We start from the raw sequence: 24670 nt of genomic DNA on the forward strand, positions 1-24670 counted from the left end.
ATTTAGTTCATATCTGCTATATTGTATTGTATTTTCACCTGTTTTCACAAACTTGACCAGGGTGTTCCTGGCCTTTCACCCAATGACAGCTGGGAAGTTCAATAGGATACTGATATGGTGCAGACCTATAAATACTCAGGTTGGCATCTGCGCAACAAACTAAACTGGCCTTGAACATGGATGCTCTCTACCAAAAGGGGCACAGCTGTTTCTTTTAGCTAAGAAGGCTTAGCTCCTTTGAGGTCACCAGCAAATGCTGCATGCTTTACCAGTCAGTCATGGCAAGTGTCTTCTTTTATACTGCACTGGGGGGCAGAGGGAAAGACAAGGATTTTGGATTTTGGACAACTAGATGAAAAGGAAGAAAAGTGGGGTCATTGGGGTTTGGTGGAAAGATGCACAGTGATCAGCTTACTTCACTGAGCTGCAGGACTGAATGGCTCAGAAGATCCTTGGTGCTCACTGTCATCAGGTTATTGAACACCTGAGTCTATGGATAAATATCCAAAAGCCAATAGCTAAGGACCCCACCACCATCTGTTACTTGCTCTCGCTGTTTCTGTGCTTCCTCTTCAACCATTAAACTGCACAATTCTTATGCAAAAATAGCTTTTTTGGTGGTTATTTAAACAAAAACTAAACACATGTTAAATGATTGTGATCACTCTTATTATTCCTCACAAAACAGTAAGTAAATTCTTTATGTTTGATCATTTTTGCTAAATAATATAAAAGAAGATATTAAATACAAAATACAAATGTTAAATATGGCTTTAGAATCGGTGTGGATGTTTAGATTTTTAGACAGCTAGGTCAGCCGTTATTATACTATTTAAACTAAGCTAAAATATTAAAGTGTTATCAGTCTTATCAGTCTTTGCAACTCTTCACTAGCTTATCTTGCAAGAGGTGCTTCTTCATCAAACTCATCTACTACCAAAAAACTAAAAAAATACAGACATCTGATCTGGGCTTACTTGCTATAAAAAATACTAAGAGGAGGACTAAGGGTGATAGAGCTTTTGCCACTGTGGCCCCTAGACTGTGGAACTCTCTCCCCCAAGTATTAAGAACTGTGGACTCAGTAGCTGTTTTTAAAAAACAACTCAAAACTCACCTTTTTAAAACTGCTTTTGGTTAATTTTTTGCCTGTTTTATTTAGTCTTTTTAAATCTTTTTATGACTTGTAATTTTATGTGCAGCACTTTGTGATTCTGTCTTGAAAGGTGCTATATAAATAAAAATTTATTATTTATTTATTTATTTACAAGCTTCTACATGGTAGAATCGACAACCAAAAGCCTAAGTGCTGGCCTTGAGCCATAGCTTACACACCAATGGCAAATGGTCAACTCCAATTATCATCACCAGGGGGCAGTCTCATGGACAACTGTTCTGTGGGCAACTCTTGCTTTTGTAGCTACTGGTCCTTCAAGCTGTCATGGAAATGAGTGTTAAACAACGAAAACTGTCCACTGCAAATCCTGCCTGCGTTTTTTTTTTTTTTTTGAGTACTTTCCTGATCTTTGTTGTTTTTGTTGTTATTTCTGCCCTCTTTCAACCAATTAGCATTCAACCCATACAAGTGTCAATCCTCCTGGGCTATATGTGCTGTTGTTTTCTGAGAGGACTCCACACAAGTACATGTACATCACATATATATTATTTATACAGAATCCTTCTCTCTGTGTAGCCAAATACATATGAAGCCAGATGATTTTTTTAAAGAACTTATAAACAAAAAAAGTGTGTTACAGTGATAGGAAGTAAAACACTGAGCAGAAAAAAAACACTTTGTATTATCATAATACCTTAAACAACCAAATCTTATAGGCTACTATATTTCTGTAAATTAAGCTGAAGCATGTTAGCATTGATACCAGCTGCTTTTATTTTTACTTTTTTTCTTCCTCTTCTTTTAGCTTGACTAATGGAGCCCAATCTGTCTCCATCTCACCCCAGCCCTAGAATCCTCTTCTGTCACACCAACCCTGTGGATGTCCTCCTTCACTGCATCCAAAACCTCCTCTGAGGTTCCCCTTTCCCTCCAGTCTGGTAGCTCCATATTCAACATTCTTTGTCCAAGAATTCCAGATCTATTCTATTCTGCTCTGTTTATATAGTGACAAATCACAACAACAATCACCTCAAGATTGTTTATATTGTAAGGTAAACCCCTACAATAATACAGAGAAAACCCCAACAATCAAATGACCCCCTTTGAACAAGTACTTGGCGACAGGGGTAAGGAAAAAATCCCTCAGGGAGAGGCAACCATCTGCCGTGACTGGTTGGGGGGTGATGGGAGGAAGACAGGATAAAAGACACACTCTAATATCCCTTCTCTGTCCACATGTCCAAATCTCAGCCTGCCACTCAGCTTTACTTTGTTCCCAAACCGCTCAGTCTGAGGTGTCCCTTGACATTCTGATTTCTATTTCTGTCCATCCTGGTCACTCCCAGTGAAAATCTTAACATCTCCATCTTTACCAGCTACATCTCTGCCTCCCTTCTTTTTGTTAGGGTCACAGTCTCCAAACCATAAACTATAGCAGGTCTCCATACCATCTTGTTAATCTTCCCTTCCACTTTTGATGGTATCCTTCTGTCACAAATCACTCCTGTCACTCGTCTCCACCCACTCAACTCTGCCTGTCCTCTCTTTGTCACCTCTTTTGTGCACTGTCTGTTGACTTGGATGGTTGACACCAGGTAAATCCCTCTTCCTTTTATTTAGGATGAAAGATAATGTATATGTGTTACATGCATGGATGTCTTCTAAGTGACGGTTACCTTGGGGTAGGGGTACTGCTTTCCTTTTGGGTATGTCATGCCAGTGAAGCGAGGTAAAGCCATGTTGGGCACCAAAGTGTCATTGAGAACCAGGAAGGCCAACCTCTCTCCATCAGGAGACCACCAGTGAGCCACATGGGTCTGGAGGATCTCCTCTGTTTGGAAAAACCAGCAGAAAGTTTTAATCATTAAATTAATAAGAGGGTTGAAAGTATTAAAAATAACTCAAAATGTTAATAAATGTTGTTCTTAAAGTCACAATATGACGATTTTTATATCGGGGTCCCAAATTTGAAGGCATAAGCTAATATTAGTGAAATTACTAATTGTACTGTAAATGGGCTCAGTTCAGTATAACAAGAAAACGCTTGTGTTTGAAGAACTAACACAAAACCAAACACATATAAGTGGAAAAAGGGGGTGCTAGAAGAATTTGTGTTAAATTAGGAGTTAATCTGGGTTCAAGAATCGCAGATAAGTAAATTACTTTACTATACAAACATAATTAAGAATAAAAGAGAAAAACAAGAAAACAGCAGTTACTGAGGTTGCTTGCCTTTTTAAATTAAAAAAAAAGATTTACATAAGCTTCTTTTCTCCTGAGAGATGGGGCAAAGTGGCTAAGTGTATGCAGTGCGTGTTTGCTTAAAGCACATAAAATGACTCCTCACACCCACTGGGGAGATATGAGCACCAGAACAAACGTTATGAATATTTAATAATGGTAACATTTCTAAACACAAGTATTTTTAGTTTAATGAGACAGTGCGTCAATGCTTTGAAATTAAACAGACACATATTTTATTATTTCCAACTTCACAATAGTTAAAGCTCACTGTCACAAAGCAGTTTCTCAACAAGTCATTACATGCATAAAGGTTTCTCTGTAATTGGCATTTTCTTGCCTGGTTTCTTCAAACAACACCCAGGTAAATGTATACTCTGCCCGATTTTGCTAGTCTTGTTCTCAGATTGTGAGAAAATGTTTAGAGCAAACTGATAGGTACCTTCATAGAGCCAGTCAGCAATTCCATTGAAGATGACCCCGTCTTTTCCCGAGGATGTTAGCCTAAGGGAGTTACTCTTGACATCCGACTGGTAATAGATGTTGTTTTCAAATATGTAGATCTACGGAGACAAAGCACACACAGGCACAACTTAATATGATACAATAAGAAATAAGAAAATGCTACCAAAGAGAAAAATCGGTGCATGACTCTAAAAGTTATTAAGCATGTGCCAGAGTTTGGACTGTAGCACACATGCACTGGATTAACAGTTACACTAAATGTGCACAGTATCTGCTCAGCATCCAAGCAATTCTTTTAGGATTAAAAGTGCGAGCCAGTGCTGGTAAGCCAAGTGATTAATGCTAATGTTCTGTGTACTTTATTTATGAAAGTAAGCTCTTACTCCTTAACAGCTCAACAGTAACTTTAAAATCACAAAATCTACCACCGGGATGTTAAAGTTCAGAGATTTGCCCTAAAAAAATCAGGAGGATTTCTCAAAGTCCCCAAGTCTGTGAGTGTCAACATTGGAACTGGGCCCATGTCTTACTTTTTTTTAGGGATTGTCATACTAAATTGGCAATAGAGTTCCCTAACTCTTTTTATTTCTATTTATTTATTTATTTTTGGCAGGACATGAGAGATCGACTCAATGAGTTAGATCTGGGCTACAACTTAAGCTTGGCCATTTGTTAAATTGGCACTAATAAAAGCACTAGCGATTTAGTTTCTGTTTGTATTGTATCCATGGACCCACAGACATCTGTCATTGTATTGCACTAATACGAATGAAAACTTAAGGGCCAGTCTACAAAGCCAAAGGCTGGCAAACCCAATTTCCTGTTTTTGCCTGCCACCTGGCTAATACTACACCTGACCACAAGGCCCATCCATGTGGATGGTGGGGGAGGCTGGCAGTACCGTGCTACCTTTTTCAAAGGTGTTTAGCTTGGCTTGGTGGATCAAGTCCCACCCAAAAGATCCTCATGAGTGAGCCACCCTTCCATCTCTAGTAGCACAAAAGCATCAATGGTTTCTCCAATCCAGGAGAGGTGTGCATCCCTGAAAAGACTGTTCCATTGGAATGGTTAAGTACACGAATGGAGGCCAAAATTAGTTTGCTCAGTGGGGTTCTTGGGCTCACCCTTAGAGAAAGGGTAGAAGCATTGAGATGGTATGAGCTACCGCTCCTTTGTCTTAAAAGAAGCCTTTCTAGGAGTTTGGTTTTCTGATTTATAGGAACTTTGTGGGCATGTTTTATCAGAAGGAGCTCATGGGGCATTCAAAGACCATAGGAGTCTCCCCAAATGTTGCACTGGCTCTGGAAACTTGTATGCCCAGAGATAGTGATGGTCTTTTAAATACTTGGAGACTGTGGTCTGCGTCCTATGTGGAAAAGTTCTGAACTCATTTCACTTGTTAGAAACAAGTAGGTTAGAGTTAGGGTTAGGGACTAAAATCTACTTGGTTTGGTTTTTAGCACTTAGCACTGAAAACTGCTTGGGAAGGTTTAAGTGCTAAAATTTACTTGGGGAGGTTTCAGCAACAAACACTGTGGATTTCTTAGGATTTCCATGTACATGTAGCTGTCCAGAACCAGAAAATTCATCATCTCAGATCAAAGAAGTATGTCTTAGGACCTTCCCAAAACCCAGAAGTCTGTTGCTTTATATGATCTTACATAAAAATTCATTAGCAAGGGGCCTCTCCATGCACTGACATAACCTCACAGTCAGCAGAGCTTTCTGCCGTCTGGCTGGAAGACATCCAGATAACATCAGTCCAGTAGGCAGTCTGTGCAGCATGTGTTAAAGGGTTCAGAGAAATTGCAATTTAACGCTAGACCCACTTCAAATGCTCTGCAAAAAGGATGTTCTCTAAAATGTGAGGGCTTATTATTATGATTGTGAAGTGAAGATTATCAGCCATTTGAGGTTTTATTGCTGCAGGTTGGATTAAATTATAAATGCTTGAAGTGTATTAGAGATGTCAGCAATGATAAAAAAAAAAAAAAAGGAAAACAGTTTCAAATAATCTAAACAACACCATTTCTGTTTTGGGGTTTTCATGTAACAACGGCAACAATTTCCTCTACTAACTGGAGATGGCATTCATGTAAGTAAAGCAGTAAAATGGTTGACTTACAAATTTGTCTGGTGAATTGAAAGCAGTTCCTTTCCAATTTCTTTGGAACTTTTCTTAAAGTTAGGAATGTGATGTGAAATTCACAGTGCTTTAACAATTAACATGCTATACACAATCTCATACAATCGCCCCCCCATTGTGCTAGAAACAATATAACTGTTTTCAATACCTGAAATAATTTTCAATACCTGACATTATAGGTTACTGAAAATGGGGATGGCTCTAAACAAGAGTAGATGGTGACATTATGGATTGGGGTTTAAAATGCATAACATAATCCTCCACAATTTACAATGTATGTGTAAGGAAATTTTAAGGTCTAGTCATTTAAAGGTTGTACTATTTTACAGCAACCATGCTGTGTAAAACAGGGACAGTCTATGCTTCCCAAATTCCCTGTAAGTATCCTACTTTAAATAAGCTCAAAAAACAAGATAGGTTATATGTATACAGTAGGCTTTATAACAATACAAGATACTACAAAAGAAACATTTTGCCAACGTTTAATAAGTTTATTAGTAAAATTTCAATATATGAATCAAACACATTACATATCTTTTACTCTGCTAGCTACACCAGTTAGCATTTAGCAAGACTAGCTTTTGTGCTATTCCTTTATCCTCATCATAACTTAATTTTGGCATATTTATATAAAAAAAATCAGTTCTGCACAAAAAAACTATGTCACGTTTTGTTACGGCTAGCTGCCCAACTAATTCTACAGGCTGTGTTTAAAAGTAAAAATCTGTTTTCAAGTGACAAAGAGAATAAATGTACTATGGCTAAAAATAGAGAAAGAAATTACTAAAGTACAATGGTTACCAAATTTATTAGACCAACACCCAATGTAAGGCTTTTCCCAACTACCAAATCATTTTTATGTTCTTGTTATTATTAAATTATCAGTATGTGCAAGCTCTCTAATTGAATTGTTATGTTTAATGGTAAATTATAATTGTTGTTTTCTATAAATTTTCAATTTAGCCATTTTACAAAATAACACAGCAGATTTTTTTTTTTTTAATAACATAGCAAATTTATATTCCTCATGCAATGCATGAATGTTGTCCTTGAATAATTTCTTCTTGGAGACTTTCAGTCCTAATAAATAATATTTTAAAACAGGTTTTTGACAGTTTTCTAAAATCTTTGTATTTCACTGATTTGGGGATTTTGGTCCATTCATACTTCAAATATGCACTAATTTCCATAATAGCAGAGTTGGCACTCATTAAAACTCTTCAATTCTTTTTAAAATTGAGAATTGTTAAGCTCGTATTCTTTACTAAAATAAGTACACTTTGATTTGGTGGAAGTTGCCAACGTTATCTAAGAATTACTGGGAAGCTTAGCCATCATGTTAAAAAGTGTGTTACAATTAAAATTCAGAAAGCAGCTCAAATGGGGCTTAATTACAACTTTGTAAACTGTGAAAAGTCATTATCTTGTTAGTTAGTGTCACTGTGCATGTCCAATCCATTCTTTAAGACTCTACGGTGATGAATGGACAGCACTAATGCATATTCTAGTCATAACTCTCAGACATCTTCCTAATGAGAAAACACAAATTCCCAAAGAATTACTGTGAAGCTCACTTACAGCCGGTTACAGCGAAATACACGCCATGTCATTGTTTCCAAAGATGCTCTTCCGCCTAATGATGCTGTGCTTGCCACTCGAGAGCTAGAAAACCTTCACATCTGTCTACCTCACCTCCTTATCACCATAATGACTTCCTAATGGAGTCGTGTTTGATTTATGCTCAAATATTCCACGCTCAAATTTGCAAATATGGACACTGCAGCTCTACTATGCTTTTTAAGCCTTTTAGCTGTCAACAAAACAGCCTTCCCATCTGTCCTGTACAGATACATAAAAAAGTATGATGGAAGAAAATTAGCATTTAATTAGGGTCCCCTCAAAAATGTGAACCTGAGCACGTTAAGTAGGACATTGTGAATTACAAATAGCAGCACAAAATTGACGGCAACAGGACACAAACAAAGACAGCTTTCGACATGCTGGGAAGTCATGTGACACAATGTCATCCACAGGCCTGGAGCTGAAGAATTCCTAATTTGTGGGTTCCACAGTCGCTGATCCTTCAAAACGCACCATTTTATTTTTCTGTAGAAATTGTGAATTGGCTGTTTACTGGATGCCAGATAAAGACTGTTGGACTCAGCAACAAATGTGCTGGCAAAAGCAAAGAGAAGCCAATGATTTTGTGTCTACACTGATTTAACTGAGTAACAAAAAATTATAATAATAGATGAATAAAAATCTTATCTGTCTCATCCATGTGATTTGATACTTATGTTCAAAAATAAATGAAAATATTATAATTGGAGTAAATCTTACGTATCCTTGAAACAACAGGGATGCGCAAAAGTTGCATAATCTTTTTTTTATTGTTATCTACCTGTGTCTGATACCTGTCAAATCTAAGTGTTTAAAAGAAATGTCATCCAACCCAGCGTAGTGAAAGCAGTGCAAAGTGGAACTAAAAAAAGGTTTATGTTGTGAAATCATTCTCTATGTGTCCTCACCAGCTGTTGGCCTTGCACCCCCCAGGCAGCATACTGGAGAACTGAGTTAACCACCTCAGGAGGGTCCAGCTCCCAAACCTCCCTAAAGTAAGGAAAGAGTAAACAGAGGATGATAATCACTCAACATCCACTGGTGGATGATGGCTAGGCTACTTTTTTAGATGAAAATTATGGAAATGTGCAATTCAATAGACCGCTTTTGTGTGTGTGTGTGTGTGTGTGTGTGTATGAGTGGGTGGGTGGGAGGGAGGGGGAATACAATGCAAAAACAATGAGTAGTAACAGCAAACTTGTGAAGCCAAAATGAATATCGTTGGGCTCCTAGGCACCCATTTTGAATATTATTAGCTCATTGACTGACCATTAACAGTTATCACTTCCATATAAATTGCCAGTAGGTTGTTGCCTCTGGCAGGTTATGATAAAGTTAAGGCTTATCACCAGTTAGAATGGATGGAAAAGCCTTGCAGTCATGTGTTAAAGACAAGAGATGTCTGTAATAATTTTGAAAAACCAAATGGAATTATATGACAAACTGGAGAGTGAAAAACACCTTATATCAGTGAGATGGTAAGGGCTGATGCTGCTAAACCTTTTCTAAAAAATCTGAGCCTCAACTCTGCCCACCTCTAGTCAAATTTCATGCAACAGAAATGATGCGCAACAGTGCATTTTAATCAAGGTTGCCTCTCTACTTTAGCCATTGGTTGAGTTACAGGAGCAACAATTATGACCTTATCAAATGGCAGCAGTGGGCCAATACATCTAAAGTCAGAGGTTAAAAAATAAAACAAATGTGCAAAAACAGTTTTTAGGGGAGCATCCCCCATTTTATTTATTCATTTTTTATATAGCACATGGTTTGTATCAGTTTGTTTCTTGCTTTAGCTGACAATGGCATGCACTTTGAAATAAGCCCAAGTTGGCTGTAGACCCATTTGCCTGATATCAGCACAGACATGACAGAGATTAAAAGGAATTGCCAGAGCAATGCCCCAAAATGGCACAGCTTTCTAAAATAACACTCGTGTTTGAAAAGGATAATCCAATCAGCTGTATAAAGTTTTAATCTCTCTCTGATTAGTAGTCAGAATCCCGTTCATGACTGTGACTTATGAAGCTGGCAGGAAGTCATTTGAGCATGTCCTGGACCGTTACTTTGGATTGAGACTTTGTGCAGAATGTTTGGAAAATCAGTCTGAAAGCAGCGGGATGCCACAGACTGCAGGCTGATCTTCAAACTTTATTTTGACTGAACATAAAATTTAGAATGGTAAAGTTACATCATGAAAACACAGATTGCACTTTTAATCAATACTCTGCGCAAGCTAGTGAGAGCTCTGGGGATATACAAAAAATATTCCCAGTCTGTACTTGAGGTAGTCAACTTACAACTTTCCACTGAATGTGTTGTTTCCTCTATTTGACTGCAATTGATACAGTTCTTGTACTTTTTGCACTTAACCTGTGTAATTTTAAATTGCAGAAATGTATAAACCATAAAGGTTGTTTACCCCTTTGCTCTAAATACAATCCATAAAATCTGTCTTTTGTTTTAGTGAAAAAATATAACAAAGATCATTTTGCAACTTGGGTTTAGTTCAAATCAATGATAATCATACTAATTATTAACATTAAATTGTACATCTAAACAGGTATTAATAGTAGTATTAGTATTAGTAGTAGTAGTATCTACTTGCACTGTGAAGTTCTGTGCAGTTTTGCAACATTAGGCTGAATCTGGGCAGAGAGTACAGCTACATACACTTCAGAATTAATTCAGCTCCTCTATAAGCACTCACATCATCAATAAACACCAGTGATGCAGTTCCTTGCTTACTTGTATGGCAGCCACACAACATAACATTAACTCCACCATATGTGAGAGATGATGTGGTATGCTTCTGCTCATGACCTGTTTCTATCCTTCTTCATATTTTCTTCATCCCATAACAGGCTAATAGCACATGGGAGGAAAGCTCATGCAGTGAGGACATTGGCAATGGCAGTTTAAGCCTTTCCATTATCCAATGGATTTGAATTTCTGCTCAGCTAATTATTCAACAAAATAAATGTATTCTAGGTGAACAATACCCTGTCACCCACGATGCTGAAAGCACCTGTCTAATATTGTGTATACCCTGTTGGACTAGCTAAAACAACTGTAACCCCTGAAATGCATTGGACATGGCTCCATTGTGTTCCAGCTCCGCCTGAGCTGATTGTATGAGCTCAATTATTGCGATTCCACCAGATGCGCCACTGTGTGTGATGTCTCACAAGTGGCTCTCTGGTGTGCCCCTACCCCCACTGGATGAACTTTGGGCCCGCACTACGGCCCAGTATAAGATAAACAAAGATGATTTAGAATCATGCAAATAAATATAGGAATAGGCACTTTAAACTCTAGGCAGGCAGGTGCCCCTGAACATGTGGGGCCCTTAGAATGCAGCTTGGGTCTGCTTGTTTATTAATCTCAGTCAGCTAACATCTGGAACAAGACAAACAATCCAAACAACAGACACACAGTTTGTTTCAAGCGTGTCACAACATGTAAATTGATCCCACAGTTCTCTATTCATTGTACATAGCTTATATAAAAATGCCTGTGTTCTGCAAATTTGTCAACCCCTGTGAGTCATGGATATTTTTCCACTAATGACAGGTGTTTCTACCAAAAAGGTTGCCCCTCAGTAACAGCTAAGGAATACTTACCGAGTGTGAATATTGTAGATGCTGTAGGAGGCCATGTAGGAGTGGCGATAAACCTGCAGTAAAATAAAGAGAGAATGCAAGAAAGATTAAAATATGACTGAAGCGTTAACGAGAGAAGCAGAAGTGCCACGATAATGACATCAGGACAAAATAAAAATGAAAAGAAGGAAGGCATCAAAGAAAACAGATTGCTGGCTGTTCTCTGTGATAGAATCTGTAGACAATGCAATTTGCATGGGTGACAGCTGTGGGACGAGACATTTTAATTCCATCTGAGAAACCCATCATCGCCGAGTGCCTATGTGCTCAAAACTCGGGAGAGACAGAGACGGAAAGGAGCGAGGAAGAGGCATTCAAAATGACAGAGGGGTGCATGTAAACTGTCTGAACCACCACCCACCCACCCCCTCTGGAGAAGCTGTGCTTGACATGATAATAGACCTCTGACCGTGGCTGGTGATCGGGGACAGAAGCAGCCCAGATTTTTGCATTCCATCAGGAAAAAGACACTCAAGTATTCAGCTCTGATACAAAGCAGAGGAATTTTACAAGCACCAACTCTGACATGACATTCTGTACTAATGTAAATATTAGTGCAGATCAGAGCTGCAGTTGACTGGGAATTGATGTAAGCTGAGACATAATGTTATTCCAGTCATCAAAATGAGTACAATTGTTTCACCAAAGGTAGTTAGTATTGTCATTTTCCTTGATTGTAATTGGATGGCTGAGTGGATGAATTGATAGATAGAAGTCTATTTTTTTTCCTTTTCTCAGCATATTAAAGTTTAGATTTACCTAGAAAAGGACACTGAAGGCAACAAAACCTTCCAAATGTTCAGTGATATCCCAAAACTTTATGACTTTTTTATAACATTATAGATCGATCGATCGATCTATCTATCTATCTATCTATCTATCTTCAGCATGATCCAATATTATTACTGTATCCTCAGGCATCAAAGAGCCTTATCTGAAACACCAGTCTGAAAAGTAAGTGAGAAAACTAAAGGGGGGGGAAAGGAGGAAAAACAAAGTTTAATGACATGAAATCTGCATAAAGGTTATGAATTGTGCAGAGCCCCAGTTGGGGGCTCTCACTAAAATAGCCATGACAAGTCAACATGAGTGATCTCCCAAGCTGGAAGGGAAGTTGATCTAAATCTGATGACTCTGACAAATGCTTGTGCTCCCTGTTGTATGCTGTACAACAACTGAGTAGCAATGAAGATGACACAAGCACAACATTTGCAAAACATCTGTGACATTTGTACTGTGTGAGGGCAAAAAAAGAATCCAGGCAAAATCCAACTACTAACAATAATGCAGACAAACTCAGTGACAAGGTTGATAGACTACATTTCAACTAACTGTACACCACTAAACTTATATTAAGATATGCTTAAAAATGTCTAAAATCTTTTAGAATTCTTACATATAAATCGTCCAAGTGAAGAAAAAGAGAGACTTGCCCTTAGAAATTGTTATCGGCACCTTTTCACTTCATTGTGGATGTTATTGCAAGACATACTCTACACTCCAGTGGCACAAATGAGATCTTTGATTTCTCCCTGGTCAGACTCATGGGGATGAGCCAGAGGCTTCGAGGACTCATCATGGAAGGTGTTGTCCAAGATGAAGTTCATTTTGACCCATTCCTTCAGGCTGTGCAAACCAAGAAGAGACTAACCAATTTAATCTTTTTTATTTATTTTTTTATTTTTTTTAAAATACCTTATGCCTTCTGGCACGTTTTCTCCCCAGTACCCTGTGACAGGTGCATAACTTGACTTCCTCAGCTTGTATTACTTCGTAAACATTGTTTTCTCACAGATACAGAGCTTCTCATAGATGTTATGAAACATATCCTCCAGCATGCCAAAAATGTATTACTATATGGACAAATCCAGATATATATTTATTTACGTTATCCCGGCAATATAATTCCCCACTTCAGTCCTATGAAAAGACACAGATCCCTTTGGGGCTGCGTCAGGAAAGTTATCCAATGTAAAGAAATCTGCCAAATCAAACATGTAGAGCTACCTGCTGCGGCGATTCCTTTTGAATGAGTAAGCAGACAAAAATAGCTTCTTTATCCTTTTAATATAAACTGAGATTTACGCATATAGAACACAACAAAGAGGTAACCGCTGCTGTAGTGTAAATTGCTTTGTACAGTGTGTGGTAATTATGTATGAAATATAATGTTCCTGTTTTAAGAAGCTACAATTGAATTTGTCAGAAAAGGTATGTGAAAATGTGCAGACTTCACATTAAGAATTACAGTGAGGCAGGCATGCTAGTTCACTCATTTCAGACATGAGTTATGTGACTGTCATTTATATGGATTTGTGTATTTACCACATGCTGTTGTTACGTTCCCCTGAGGGGTCTAGGCGGTGAGGGGGAAGTAACAAAAAGTATCCGGGTCAGAAAAAGGAGACAAGAAGGCAAAAGGGTTAAATTAAACAGTTTTATTAAAGTAGCTCAACTAAAAGAGACGGACAAGCCGCTATCACCATTTAAGGAAAACAAACAAAACTCAAGTGTTGGTCAATAAAGTACAAAGTAAGTCAAAAAGAGAGAGCAGCTCACCAGCTGCAAACACAGACACGCAACTCACCAGCTGCAAACACAGACACGCAACTCACTAGCTGCAAACCACAAAAGCACAGCTCACAAGCTGTAACCACACTAATGGCACTCTGGCCCAGAGCTCACCTTTCCCTGGAATTAAATACTCTTAATTACTGACGAGAGTCAGCTGCACAAAAGAAAGAAGGTGGCACCTCAGGCAGATGGGAGATTGTAGGACACACCCACACAGGCACCTTCAGGATGAGGCCCTGCTAGGGCCGTAACACTGTGATCACATTCACTTAAACTAATGAACAATATAGTTTATTTGTCCAAAAAGCTTATAACAGCCCAAAGGTAGATGTCGTGTAGACATAACATCTTTAAATCATTTACAATAAAAAGTCTTTAATATGTAACAGAGTTTATTTTCTGTAATGGGGTTCATATTTGTTTAACAACTATGTGGTGCAAATATCTGTGTATAATTAATAAAAGACTTTCGAGTTGTAGTGTACATTTTAGTCTACAATTGTTACAGTTTATCCTTTTTCAATTCTAAGGTTTTATGTATTTGGGAGATAATAGTAAAAAATAATTTTGTGTTTACAAGGTTCTAATTTTTCAAATTCTAACCAGAGAAGAACAACAACCCTTAAGTACAAGTACACTCCATGTGAGTAAGTAACATGAACAATGATTGGTAATTGTTTTCTGTATGACTTTACTTTACTTTCACTCTGCCACATCATTGTGGAGGAGTTTTGGTCAACTCTTTACAGTATTTCTGCATTTCATTGAGGTTTGTTGGCACTGATTTATGCACAGCTCTCTTAAGGTCCCGCCACCGCATTTTATTCAGGTTCAGGTCTGGACAACGTCATTGCGACACATTGATTCTTTTTCAACCATTCTTTCTTGTGATCATTCCCCTGTTGCAGGACCCGCATTTGATATGTCACTCTGCATTATGACTAAAACATTTTTTAAAAAAAGCCCAAACCACCCCCACCACCATGCTTGACAGGTGCAGCATCAGGTGTTTGGGAAATACGAAACACTGCGTATTTTTGTTCACTATTGCGAAATATTTCTGTCCTGGTCTTATATGCCAAAAGCACATTGTTCCAGAAGTTCTGTGGCATGATTAGATACTGTCTAGAATGTTTTCCATGTGTGACTAATTTTTCTCATTGTAGAACGATGAACTTCAGATCGTCCATCAGTCCACAAACACCTGGATGCCCCTGACCAACAAACTGCCTACATTTCTGTTATTATAGAGGTGGTCACTTGCTCATGACCTGCCACTTACCCCCTTAATCTTTATTGCAGTACTAAGGATTTATTTACTTTTTCACACACTGCTTCTGTATTTAACTTTTTGGGGAAATAATTGACAAAACATGCTATTTGTTGTTCTACATCTGAGGTTGTAATTATCTAATTTTAAGATCTGCTGAGACCAGATTAATTTTATTATATTTTTATATGTAAAAAATTAGAAATGACAAAGCCCATACATTTGTTTCACATGCATATATGTATTTACTTTTAAAGAACAAACCATGAGGATGTTTCAAAGGGAGGGAGGGAAAGGAGAGAGAATGCGTTTTTGACCTTGTGCTTAATACATAAAACTTAATGGGTCTTTATCTACCAGAGTTTGTGTCTGTTGCGCTGAGATAACAAGTTATTGCAGGTTTAAGCTTTTTTATAACAGTATGTCGGCTCTCCCTTAAATGTGAAATGGCATAATACTAGGTTCACTTACTAATGAGGATTAAGTCTAATCCCTGAAGAAAACATCACTATATTTTTATCTTAAGAGCATTTGAGGAAACAAAGCAGATGTTTCTTACAATCGTGGAAGTCAAAAGACATTTTGAAAGGCCGCAATAAAGCTTTGGTTATGATGCCTAAAGCACAACCAATAACAATAAGCTGGAACATCAATAATAGAGATTCCTGTTCATCAAGAGAGTGAATTACTGGTTAGAGAGAAGAAGATTCACCAAGGTCCAAGTGACTTATATCGACTTTATGCAGAGTGTAGCTTCTCAGTGCATACTGAATGTATTGTGGCTAACACTGAGGTTGAGTGTGTTCAATATAAATTTACAGGCTTTATTACAAACATCTTTCAGTGTAGTGGAGAACTGTGCCTGGAAGTAAAACCTGATTCTTCATTGTGCACTATACACATTTCTCAAACCCTGACAGGCTGAAATTTCCTCTTTTTTTGCCATGTAACAGTCTTTACAGGCCCCAAATGAACTTTTCAGTGATATGCCATTAATTTTAGGTGTAGAGCACACATGGGTATGGTGACCTTTGTTGCCGACTTGGTAATAAAAAAAAAGGTTGTGACATTTTCAGCACTCAATGCTGTGAAGAAGAATTTAATGTCAAGAACCAAACGTATGGATGCAAGCTGGATGTTTAAAAAAAAAAAACACACCTTTGACAACATCACAACAAGGATCCTTGTCTAAAAGGATTAAAGTACCCTCTTCCAAAGTTTAATTATCTAGTGATTTCAGTTTTTGTAACTATAGCTAAAAAAACAACTAAAATTTCAAGTTCAGTTGTTATCTGTAATTAACTTTTTTTTGGCTGATAAAGCAAAACACTACAGATCACAGGTGTCAGCCTAATTAACCTTAAGCTGCAAACTGAAAATGTGATAAAAGGTATTAGATATGAAAAGGTAATGAGATGATAAAATGTATGTAACACATGATTAAGAGGGTATTAGTGGGGTATTTTTAATAAAAAACATGTTGAAAATTTAAAATGTGTCTCAGTTCTAGATGCAGAACTGCATCTTATATTTCTATAATATGAATCAGTTAATAGTCTTAAAAACCTCTTTCTCTAAATCAACTTCAAAGAAAAAATCTGACATGGAACGATAATTTAACACTCAATATGGGTGGCAGCTGAATTAACTCAATTAAGGGTCCAACTCCAAAGGCTTTTTTACAGTATTCATATTTTTTTGCTCAAACTCTGTCTCAGATGTAAAGTTCATCCTTTTAACATATATTCTTCACAATCATTGCTTACAAGTCCCAAAATATGATGCAACATATTTTGGGGCTATTTTGTAATATCAGAATTGTAATATAGAGTTGGTACATTTTATGAATTCCCTGATATGATTAGTCTACTGTTTCATACATTACCCACTTATATTGGTGCTTTGTTTTTAATATTTTCTATGTGTATGTGTGGGTGTATGTGTTTTTTTACTACTATATGTTGATTAGAATCTAATGTGCAATAAACATTCACCCATTCTTTTATTTCTTGCACTTTAAAAAAATCCACTTTAAGTTACTGTGTTGTGTTTTGTTGTGCCGACATGTGACGGTTTTTAATTTCCTTGTACTATTGTTATAGGTATGACTGTGCAATGGCAATAAAGAGTTATCTTATCTTGTTAGTTCAAAATGTTTGTTTTTGGAGAACTTCGCTTACTATAGTAATTGTTTTGAGTGTGTATACTATGGAGGAAATTGAACACACCCAGGCTTTCTTTGTGTTGGCTTGAAACACCCTAAAATAAGTATCATGAAGATGGTAATCAACTTTGTTCATAATCACATAATGATAAAATCCTGATAAAAATCTCTAAATAACATAAAGATATATCAGTAAAATGAAAAACATTTGAAAATAAGACAACAAACTAATACTGCAGAAAATTGTGTCCTAAAATTTACAAAGTGATGAAACAAACATGTTAAATTGAATTAATTGTTTTAACTTTGAGTGCACCCATTTGCTGAGGTTTATTACTATTGTTGTGCCTGCACATTAGAGCATTTACATATTAAATATTTACATATTACTGTTCTGCAATAAAGGAGATGTGGAAATTGGTTTCGACAGACAAAAGTTGATTGATCAGGTATTCTTGGTGTGTTCTGTGTTCCAGTAGCTGCAATTCTGCAGACTTAGCAGAAGATTATAAACAATAGAAAAATCTGCTCACATTTTTTAAATCAACGACTGAATGTATATGAAAATTTCAGTTACAAAAGAATTACTCCATAAATAAATAAATAAAAAATTTCTGTGAAACATGAACCATCCACCTCATTTGAAACTGAAACTCTGAATATAATCTAACCTGAAAAATATTTTCCACATAAGTACCATAGTTTGAAAAAAAGCACATATTATGTTAATTTAACTTTTAATCAACTGCATTTTTCATGAACAGCAGCAAAAACCCTGTGAAACCCAAAGTCACTATTTCACAGCTCAGTTTTTAATTTAGTCTCTTTTAGAAGTATTTTTAAAATAATTATGCTCATGGGTTTTATATTAAGAGATAAATTAGTATCTTCCATATCTTTCCCGTTGGCTAGTGCATTTTACTAAATTAAAGCATTATAAATAATTTAACTTAAAAAAAGACAAAAAAGTTCTTATTAATGTGCATGTCATTCTATGACCATATTAGTACGAATATGACTAATAAAAATTAAACATGCAAAACAAATGCGACTGTAAACAGAAACAAGAGAGAAGGTGCCTGTGGTCAGGACAGTATATAGTTATAGTCTTTTTACACACTCAAGGACATTTGGCTGGTCTCTGTCTGTCAAGTAACTGACCTTTTTTAGGCTTGTGGGAAATCAAAGTTTTGTCAAAAAAAAAATGCAATAAAAGTGAAGGATGGAAGAAAAACAAGCGTTTCAGTTAAATCTAACTCAAGCAGTCTGAGTTTGAATTCCCATTGAACAAAGGTCCTCACAGTGAAATTATTTTTTAGTATATGAACCTATTTAAAAAACGCATATATCTTAAGCCAGTTTAGCTTTAAAATAGCTCTATTTTTATGAACAACAGCAATGCAGCAAAAGTCAAAATCTGTATTTCAGCTGAAATCTAACACAAGAGTTGGTTAAATTGTAGTTAGAATTGCCGTAGTTGACTTTATTCCTTCAGACGAGACTTTTACAGTATATGGTCTGTTGTATGACAAAAAAATCTCTTTGGAGTGAGACGCAAGGAAGAAAAAACAACCTACAGACATTTAACTAAACTTTCATGGATGTCACCACAGAAGAAGTGCATCTGAGCCTTCCCCTCCCCTGCTCGGCATCAGCCCACTTATAAAAATCAATAGTGTAGTGGAAGCAGCTCCCTGATGGCTCTGTGAGACGGGAAAACATGTCTACCAAAAGGCAACCAAAGAATAACAAAGCTTTACACTACAGGATATGTGAAGCTGACATCTTACTCTCATGTCACTATGTGGCAGCTATGGTAATTTTGGCTCTAGGAACTATTAAAAGGTCAAAAACTTTGGGCTTTGAAGCTTCATGTTTTTATTTTTGCTTACCATTATCAAAGGCACATTTAGATAAAATACAACAACAAGACACACCAAGAGCCTGTTTACAGCTTTATGATTTTTAGATTTTTTTTTAGTTTAGAGCCTCGATAGGGTTATATTTAGAGAATATCATTTTAAACTGCAAATAGCTTAGCCTTCTATTACTTCATTTTTTAATGTGGTCAAAACTTACAAATTCCGAGTAGATGTGAAACTGCTGGCTATTCATCTGCAGAGTAATGGTTTATTTGAAGAGTGCATCCTAGCACAGAAACATTAGCAGTGAAGGGTACAAATGATCTTCTTGTGGCCTCTGACAGTGGACTCATTTCTGTGTGTCTCCTGCTAGGCCTCATAGCAGTATTCAATACTAGTGTTTATAATATTTTAATACAGAAACCTGAAGACTGTTGGTATTAAAGGAAATGTGATACACTGAAGGGGCGTTGTGGTTAGCACTGTTGCCTCACAGCAACACGGTCCTGAGTTCGACTTCAACATCTCTCCAGGGTCTTTCATTGTGGAGTTTGGATGTTCTCCCCGTGTTTCCGTGGGTTCTCCCCGGGTACTCCGGCTTCCTCCCACAGTCCAAGGTTACGTTTGTGGAGTTCCACAGGGTTCTGTGCCAGGACCAAAACTTTACTCAAAACACTGCATAAATTTTCGGTGTTATGCTGATGATACTTAGCTTTTTTAAATCCATAAATCCAGATGATACAAATCAATCAGTTAAACCACAGGCATGTCTTAAAAATATACAGGTGTGGATGACGTCTAATTTCGTGCTTCTAAATTGTGATACTGAAACTGAATTTGACACTCCTGACATAATACTATATGGATTTCAAGTTTTTCTACATTAAAAAAATGTTTTACATATTAGAATCCACAGTCCATCAAATCCTCTAAATCCTTCACTTGTATTTAAGTGAAGGATTTAGAGAATGTCCTCCGTATTGATTTGTAACATTGTTTGCAATTGCCTACTGCAATCAGACATATCAAAGGGATAGATATCAGCTTCGGATAATCTCGCAGACAAATTCTATCTCACATCACCTAAGCTACATAAGCCTATGTAGCTTGATGCTTGTTTATTTTCTGTGAAAATCCCTTTGTTTACATGTCTCAGAGTATTGCTATATTCATCTGTTATGGTTGCAGTACACCAAACAAGAGGCATTTAAGGACACAGGAATGCAGGTGCTTTGCTTTAACAACAAAATCACAAAGGGGTACTTTTATTTTGCTGGCATTATTGGAGAAATGTTGATAGCCTATATAATAGTGGGTATCGCCATTCAGTGCAGCAGCCACCGTTCACACTCATTTGAAATTTATTAAACAGAATGCAGAGATGTTGCTTTGGGACACAGGTGCTGTTTTCCACCGTAAAATTGTGCATCAGGACGATATTTGTTTTCTGCTTTTCCCATATTTGTGGTTTGTTTTTCCCTGAAATGCCAGGTGGGCTCAACAGAGACAGCACAGATAGCTTCTCTCTCATTTCCCCTCCTTTGTTTTCAGCATTACATCTGTGACTCGCCACTCACATTTCCCACTTAGATCATTTGATCCTTTATTAGCAATTCTTCCTCAAACTGGGACACTGGAATATGAACTGATCTGCTATGAAAATGCAAAATTGCTAATTTCTTAAAAGACTGTTCCAAAGGCAAATGGCTTTTCAACTTTTCCAGTGACAGAAACAAGCTTGAAGTGTTGCATTGGTATGGCTGGAAAAATGCAGAACAAATGTAAGCTTTCAATCCAGTTATGCCCTGACATGCAATCAGTAGAGGCTGTCACTCAGAATCAGTGAAAAATCTGTCAACTTCAAACCCACGCACTTCTGTGTCTTTATAGCTTAAACCTAATTATGTATTTTTTCATGTTCCCTCTACTTCAGTGGAAAAAGAACAGAATATATGAATGTTAGGAGCAGGAGAGATCTCTCTCCCACTATACAGGGAGTGCAGAATTATTAGGCAAATGAGTATTTTGTCCACATCATCCTCTTCATGCATGTTGTCTTACTCCAAGCTGTATAGGCTCGAAGGCCTACTACCAATTAAGCATATTAGGTGATGTGCATCTCTGTAATGAGAAGGGGTGTGGTCTAATGACATCAACACCCTATATCAGGTGTGCATAATTATTAGGCAACTTCCTTTCCTTTGGCAAAATGGGTCAAAAGAAGGACTTGACAGGCTCAGAAAAGTCAAAAATAGTGAGATATCTTGCAGAGGGATGCAGCAGTCTTAAAATTGCAAAGCTTCTGAAGCGTGATCATCGAACAATCAAGCATTTCATTCAAAATAGTCAACAGGGTCGCAAGAAGCGTGTGGAAAAACCAAGGCGCAAAATAACTGCCCATGAACTGAGAAAAGTCAAGCGTGCAGCTGCCAAGATGCCACTTGCCACCAGTTTGGCCATATTTCAGAGCTGCAACATCACTGGAGTGCCCAAAAGCACAAGGTGTGCAATACTCAGAGACATGGCCAAGGTAAGAAAGGCTGAAAGACGACCACCACTGAACAAGACACACAAGCTGAAACGTCAAGACTGGGCCAAGAAATATCTCAAGACTGATTTTTCTAAGGTTTTATGGACTGATGAAATGAGAGTGAGTCTTGATGGGCCAGATGGATGGGCCCGTGGCTGGATTGGTAAAGGGCAGAGAGCTCCAGTCCGACTCAGACGCCAGCAAGGTGGAGGTGGAGTACTGGTTTGGGCTGGTATCATCAAAGATGAGCTTGTGGGGCCTTTTCGGGTTGAGGATGGAGTCAAGCTCAACTCCCAGTCCTACTGCCAGTTTCTGGAAGACACCTTCTTCAAGCAGTGGTACAGGAAGAAGTCTGCATCCTTCAAGAAAAACACGATTTTCATGCAGGACAATGCTCCATCACACGCGTCCAAGTACTCCACAGCGTGGCTGGCAAGAAAGGGTATAAAAGAAGAAAAACTAATGACATGGCCTCCTTGTTCACCTGATCTGAACCCCATTGAGAACCTGTGGTCCATCATCAAATGTGAGATTTACAAGGAGGGAAAACAGTACACCTCTCTGAACAGTGTCTGGGAGGCTGTGGTTGCTGCTGCACACAATGTTGATGGTGAACAGATCAAAACACTGACAGAATCCATGGATGGCAGGCTTTTGAGTGTCCTTGCAAAGAAAGGTGGCTATGTTGGTCGCTGATTTGTTTTTGTTTTGTTTTTGAATGTCAGAAATGTATATTTGTGAATGTGGAGATGTTATATTGGTTTCACTGGTAAAAATAAATAATTGAAATGGGTATATATTTGTTTTTTGTTAAGTTGCCTAATAATTATGCACAGTAATAGTCACCTGCACACACAGATATCCCCCTAAAATAGCTAAAACTAAAAACAAACTAAAAACTACTTCCAAAAACATTCAGCTTTGATATTAATGAGTTTTTTGGGTTCATTGAGAACATGGTTGTTGTTCAATAATAAAATTATTCCTCAAAAATACAACTTGCCTAATAATTCTGCACTCCCTGTATTTGAATGCCGATACATACACATACTTAAATCAACAGCCTATAGCGATGGCATACAAAGACAGTAAAATACCACTATAGGCAGCAAAGATTTCAAACATTACACGGTGTCTGCAAGGCTAAGAAAACACCAGCCAGTTGTGAGCAGTGACAAACATGAACCTAGAGATTATGAGCTTTTATCAAGCTTAATCACTCCCAGATACAGATATAGGTAGATAACAGTATGTAATCCCACAGACAGGTGAGGCTACAAGAGCTTCTCCTGGACCTTGTAGCAGGAAACTCCTCCACTCACATCAGATCCACAAAACCACCTAAAACCGCTGTAGCTTATGAACAGCAAGTACAAAGGCTGCACTCTATAAAACAACTTATTAGTTCAAAGGCAGCACTGGATCAAAGTGCGTGATTAGCAGAAGACTGGTTTGCTTATTTTAGTGCGGATCCAAGTCTCTTTGTTATTCTTTTCATCGTTCATTAGAGGTTACGATTTACTGCAAGCACAGACTTCGCAGTATAATTCATAGATCAAAGCATGGGATTACAGCGAGCTCATAAAAATTAGGAAAAAAAAACATGAAAAATAAATTATTTTGAACGATTTTGATAGAATACAAAACTGACTTTAGTCTGTTTATTAAATTATGCAAAACGTAACAAAAATCTTGCATGTGTACTGGACAACCTTTATTGTGTCATGTGACTGACAAGAGATTCAAATGTGGATGTTAAAACATTTAGCTGATTGCAATCTTTGTTTACAAGAGTATATGCAATGCAAAACTGTCATATTTGTATTTTTTAATGGAAACAGAGTGCTGGAGGGAGGTGTAATAGAGAAAGGAATGTTAATCCTAAAAACATGATAAAGTGTTAGAGTCAATGATGGAATTCGTTGCATTTGAATACCTGTGAGCTGCTCATTCTAAAAAAATCATTTCCTTGTTTTGTAGAATGAGTAAATTATCATCAGCTAACAATACCAGGAGTTTTGAACCATGAAGAGAAGGTGTTACCTGCCAGATAACACTATATGCAACACCTTCATTTAAGAATTTATTTTAAGGGAGAGATTGTTTTTTGTGTTTTTACTTTTTCAATATTTAATCAATACCACAATCACTCTTTATTGATACTAATTACTATTATTTGAAGATATTATCCAAATCTGTTTGGAGAAAAGGAGCATTATGTTTCTTATTAATTTGGGACTGAAAATTGGTTTATATTAAATTATTATTATAAAAAATAAGAGGGAAATGATTTCCAGATGTCATCCAAGACATCTATCACTTACAAATAGTCTAATTCCAAATATAATTGGGTTTTATTCAAATGCCTATTAAGCTAATTCATTCCAACATATAATGGGACACATTAATACCACTGCTTCACGTGTAATCACTCAAGTCTTTGATCATTTACATCCTGTGTCTATCCTGGCACAGTAACTATCTAAAAATCAACCGTAAACTATCAAATCAGTGCACAGACTGCTTCTTGTAAGCATCGTTCACATACTGCATCCTATTTCTTGATCTGAAATAACTCTGCAGTTCTTTAATAACATGCCTGACAGCATAGTTTTCCATGGTTTTAGTTCCACTGTATCAAACTATATCAAGTGTTAGTTTGTTGAGGAGCTATATAGTATCTTCATATTGTAACAAATTAAGGCAATGGCCTCTGCTTATTATAGTGTGCTTATAATTGTAATGGTCTAATTCCCTGGGAAGATCTGTTAAAATAAAATGTCGACCTCTGGGTGTTCATCATTTGAATTGTTTTAATGGAATAAAAGTTCAGCACATTCCTCACCTTCATTAGTATCTCTGGTTAAGCCTTGGGCATAAGTAAAATTTTTACTGCATCCACACAGGATGTGCTGAAACACTGTAAATACTGCTGATCACCACCTGTGTAATCGATAAAGTCAGTAAGCTGGACTTACTTATACCTGTTTAGAAGTTTAATTTAAAAGAAATGTACAGA

The 24670-nt window shown here is 37.2% G+C and overlaps 1 protein-coding gene across 3 annotated transcripts in view; it reads right to left on the reverse strand.

Moving 5' to 3' along the window:
* The window catches only part of dpp10 (dipeptidyl peptidase like 10), a 253536-nt gene that overhangs the window by 32438 nt on the left and 196428 nt on the right, over nt 1-24670 (reverse strand). For all 3 annotated transcript variants that reach the window (XM_025903742.1, XM_005456470.4, XM_025903743.1), the window contains 4 exons: nt 11213-11265; nt 8498-8579; nt 3801-3921; nt 2794-2948 (listed from right to left, as the gene is read on the reverse strand). In XM_025903742.1, the coding sequence (XP_025759527.1) occupies nt 2794-2948; nt 3801-3921; nt 8498-8579; nt 11213-11265 (411 nt within the window). The remainder of the gene's footprint in view (nt 1-2793; nt 2949-3800; nt 3922-8497; nt 8580-11212; nt 11266-24670) is intronic.

This window comes from Oreochromis niloticus, linkage group LG16, assembly GCF_001858045.2.
Source record: "Oreochromis niloticus isolate F11D_XX linkage group LG16, O_niloticus_UMD_NMBU, whole genome shotgun sequence".
Lineage (NCBI taxonomy): Eukaryota > Metazoa > Chordata > Actinopteri > Cichliformes > Cichlidae > Oreochromis > Oreochromis niloticus.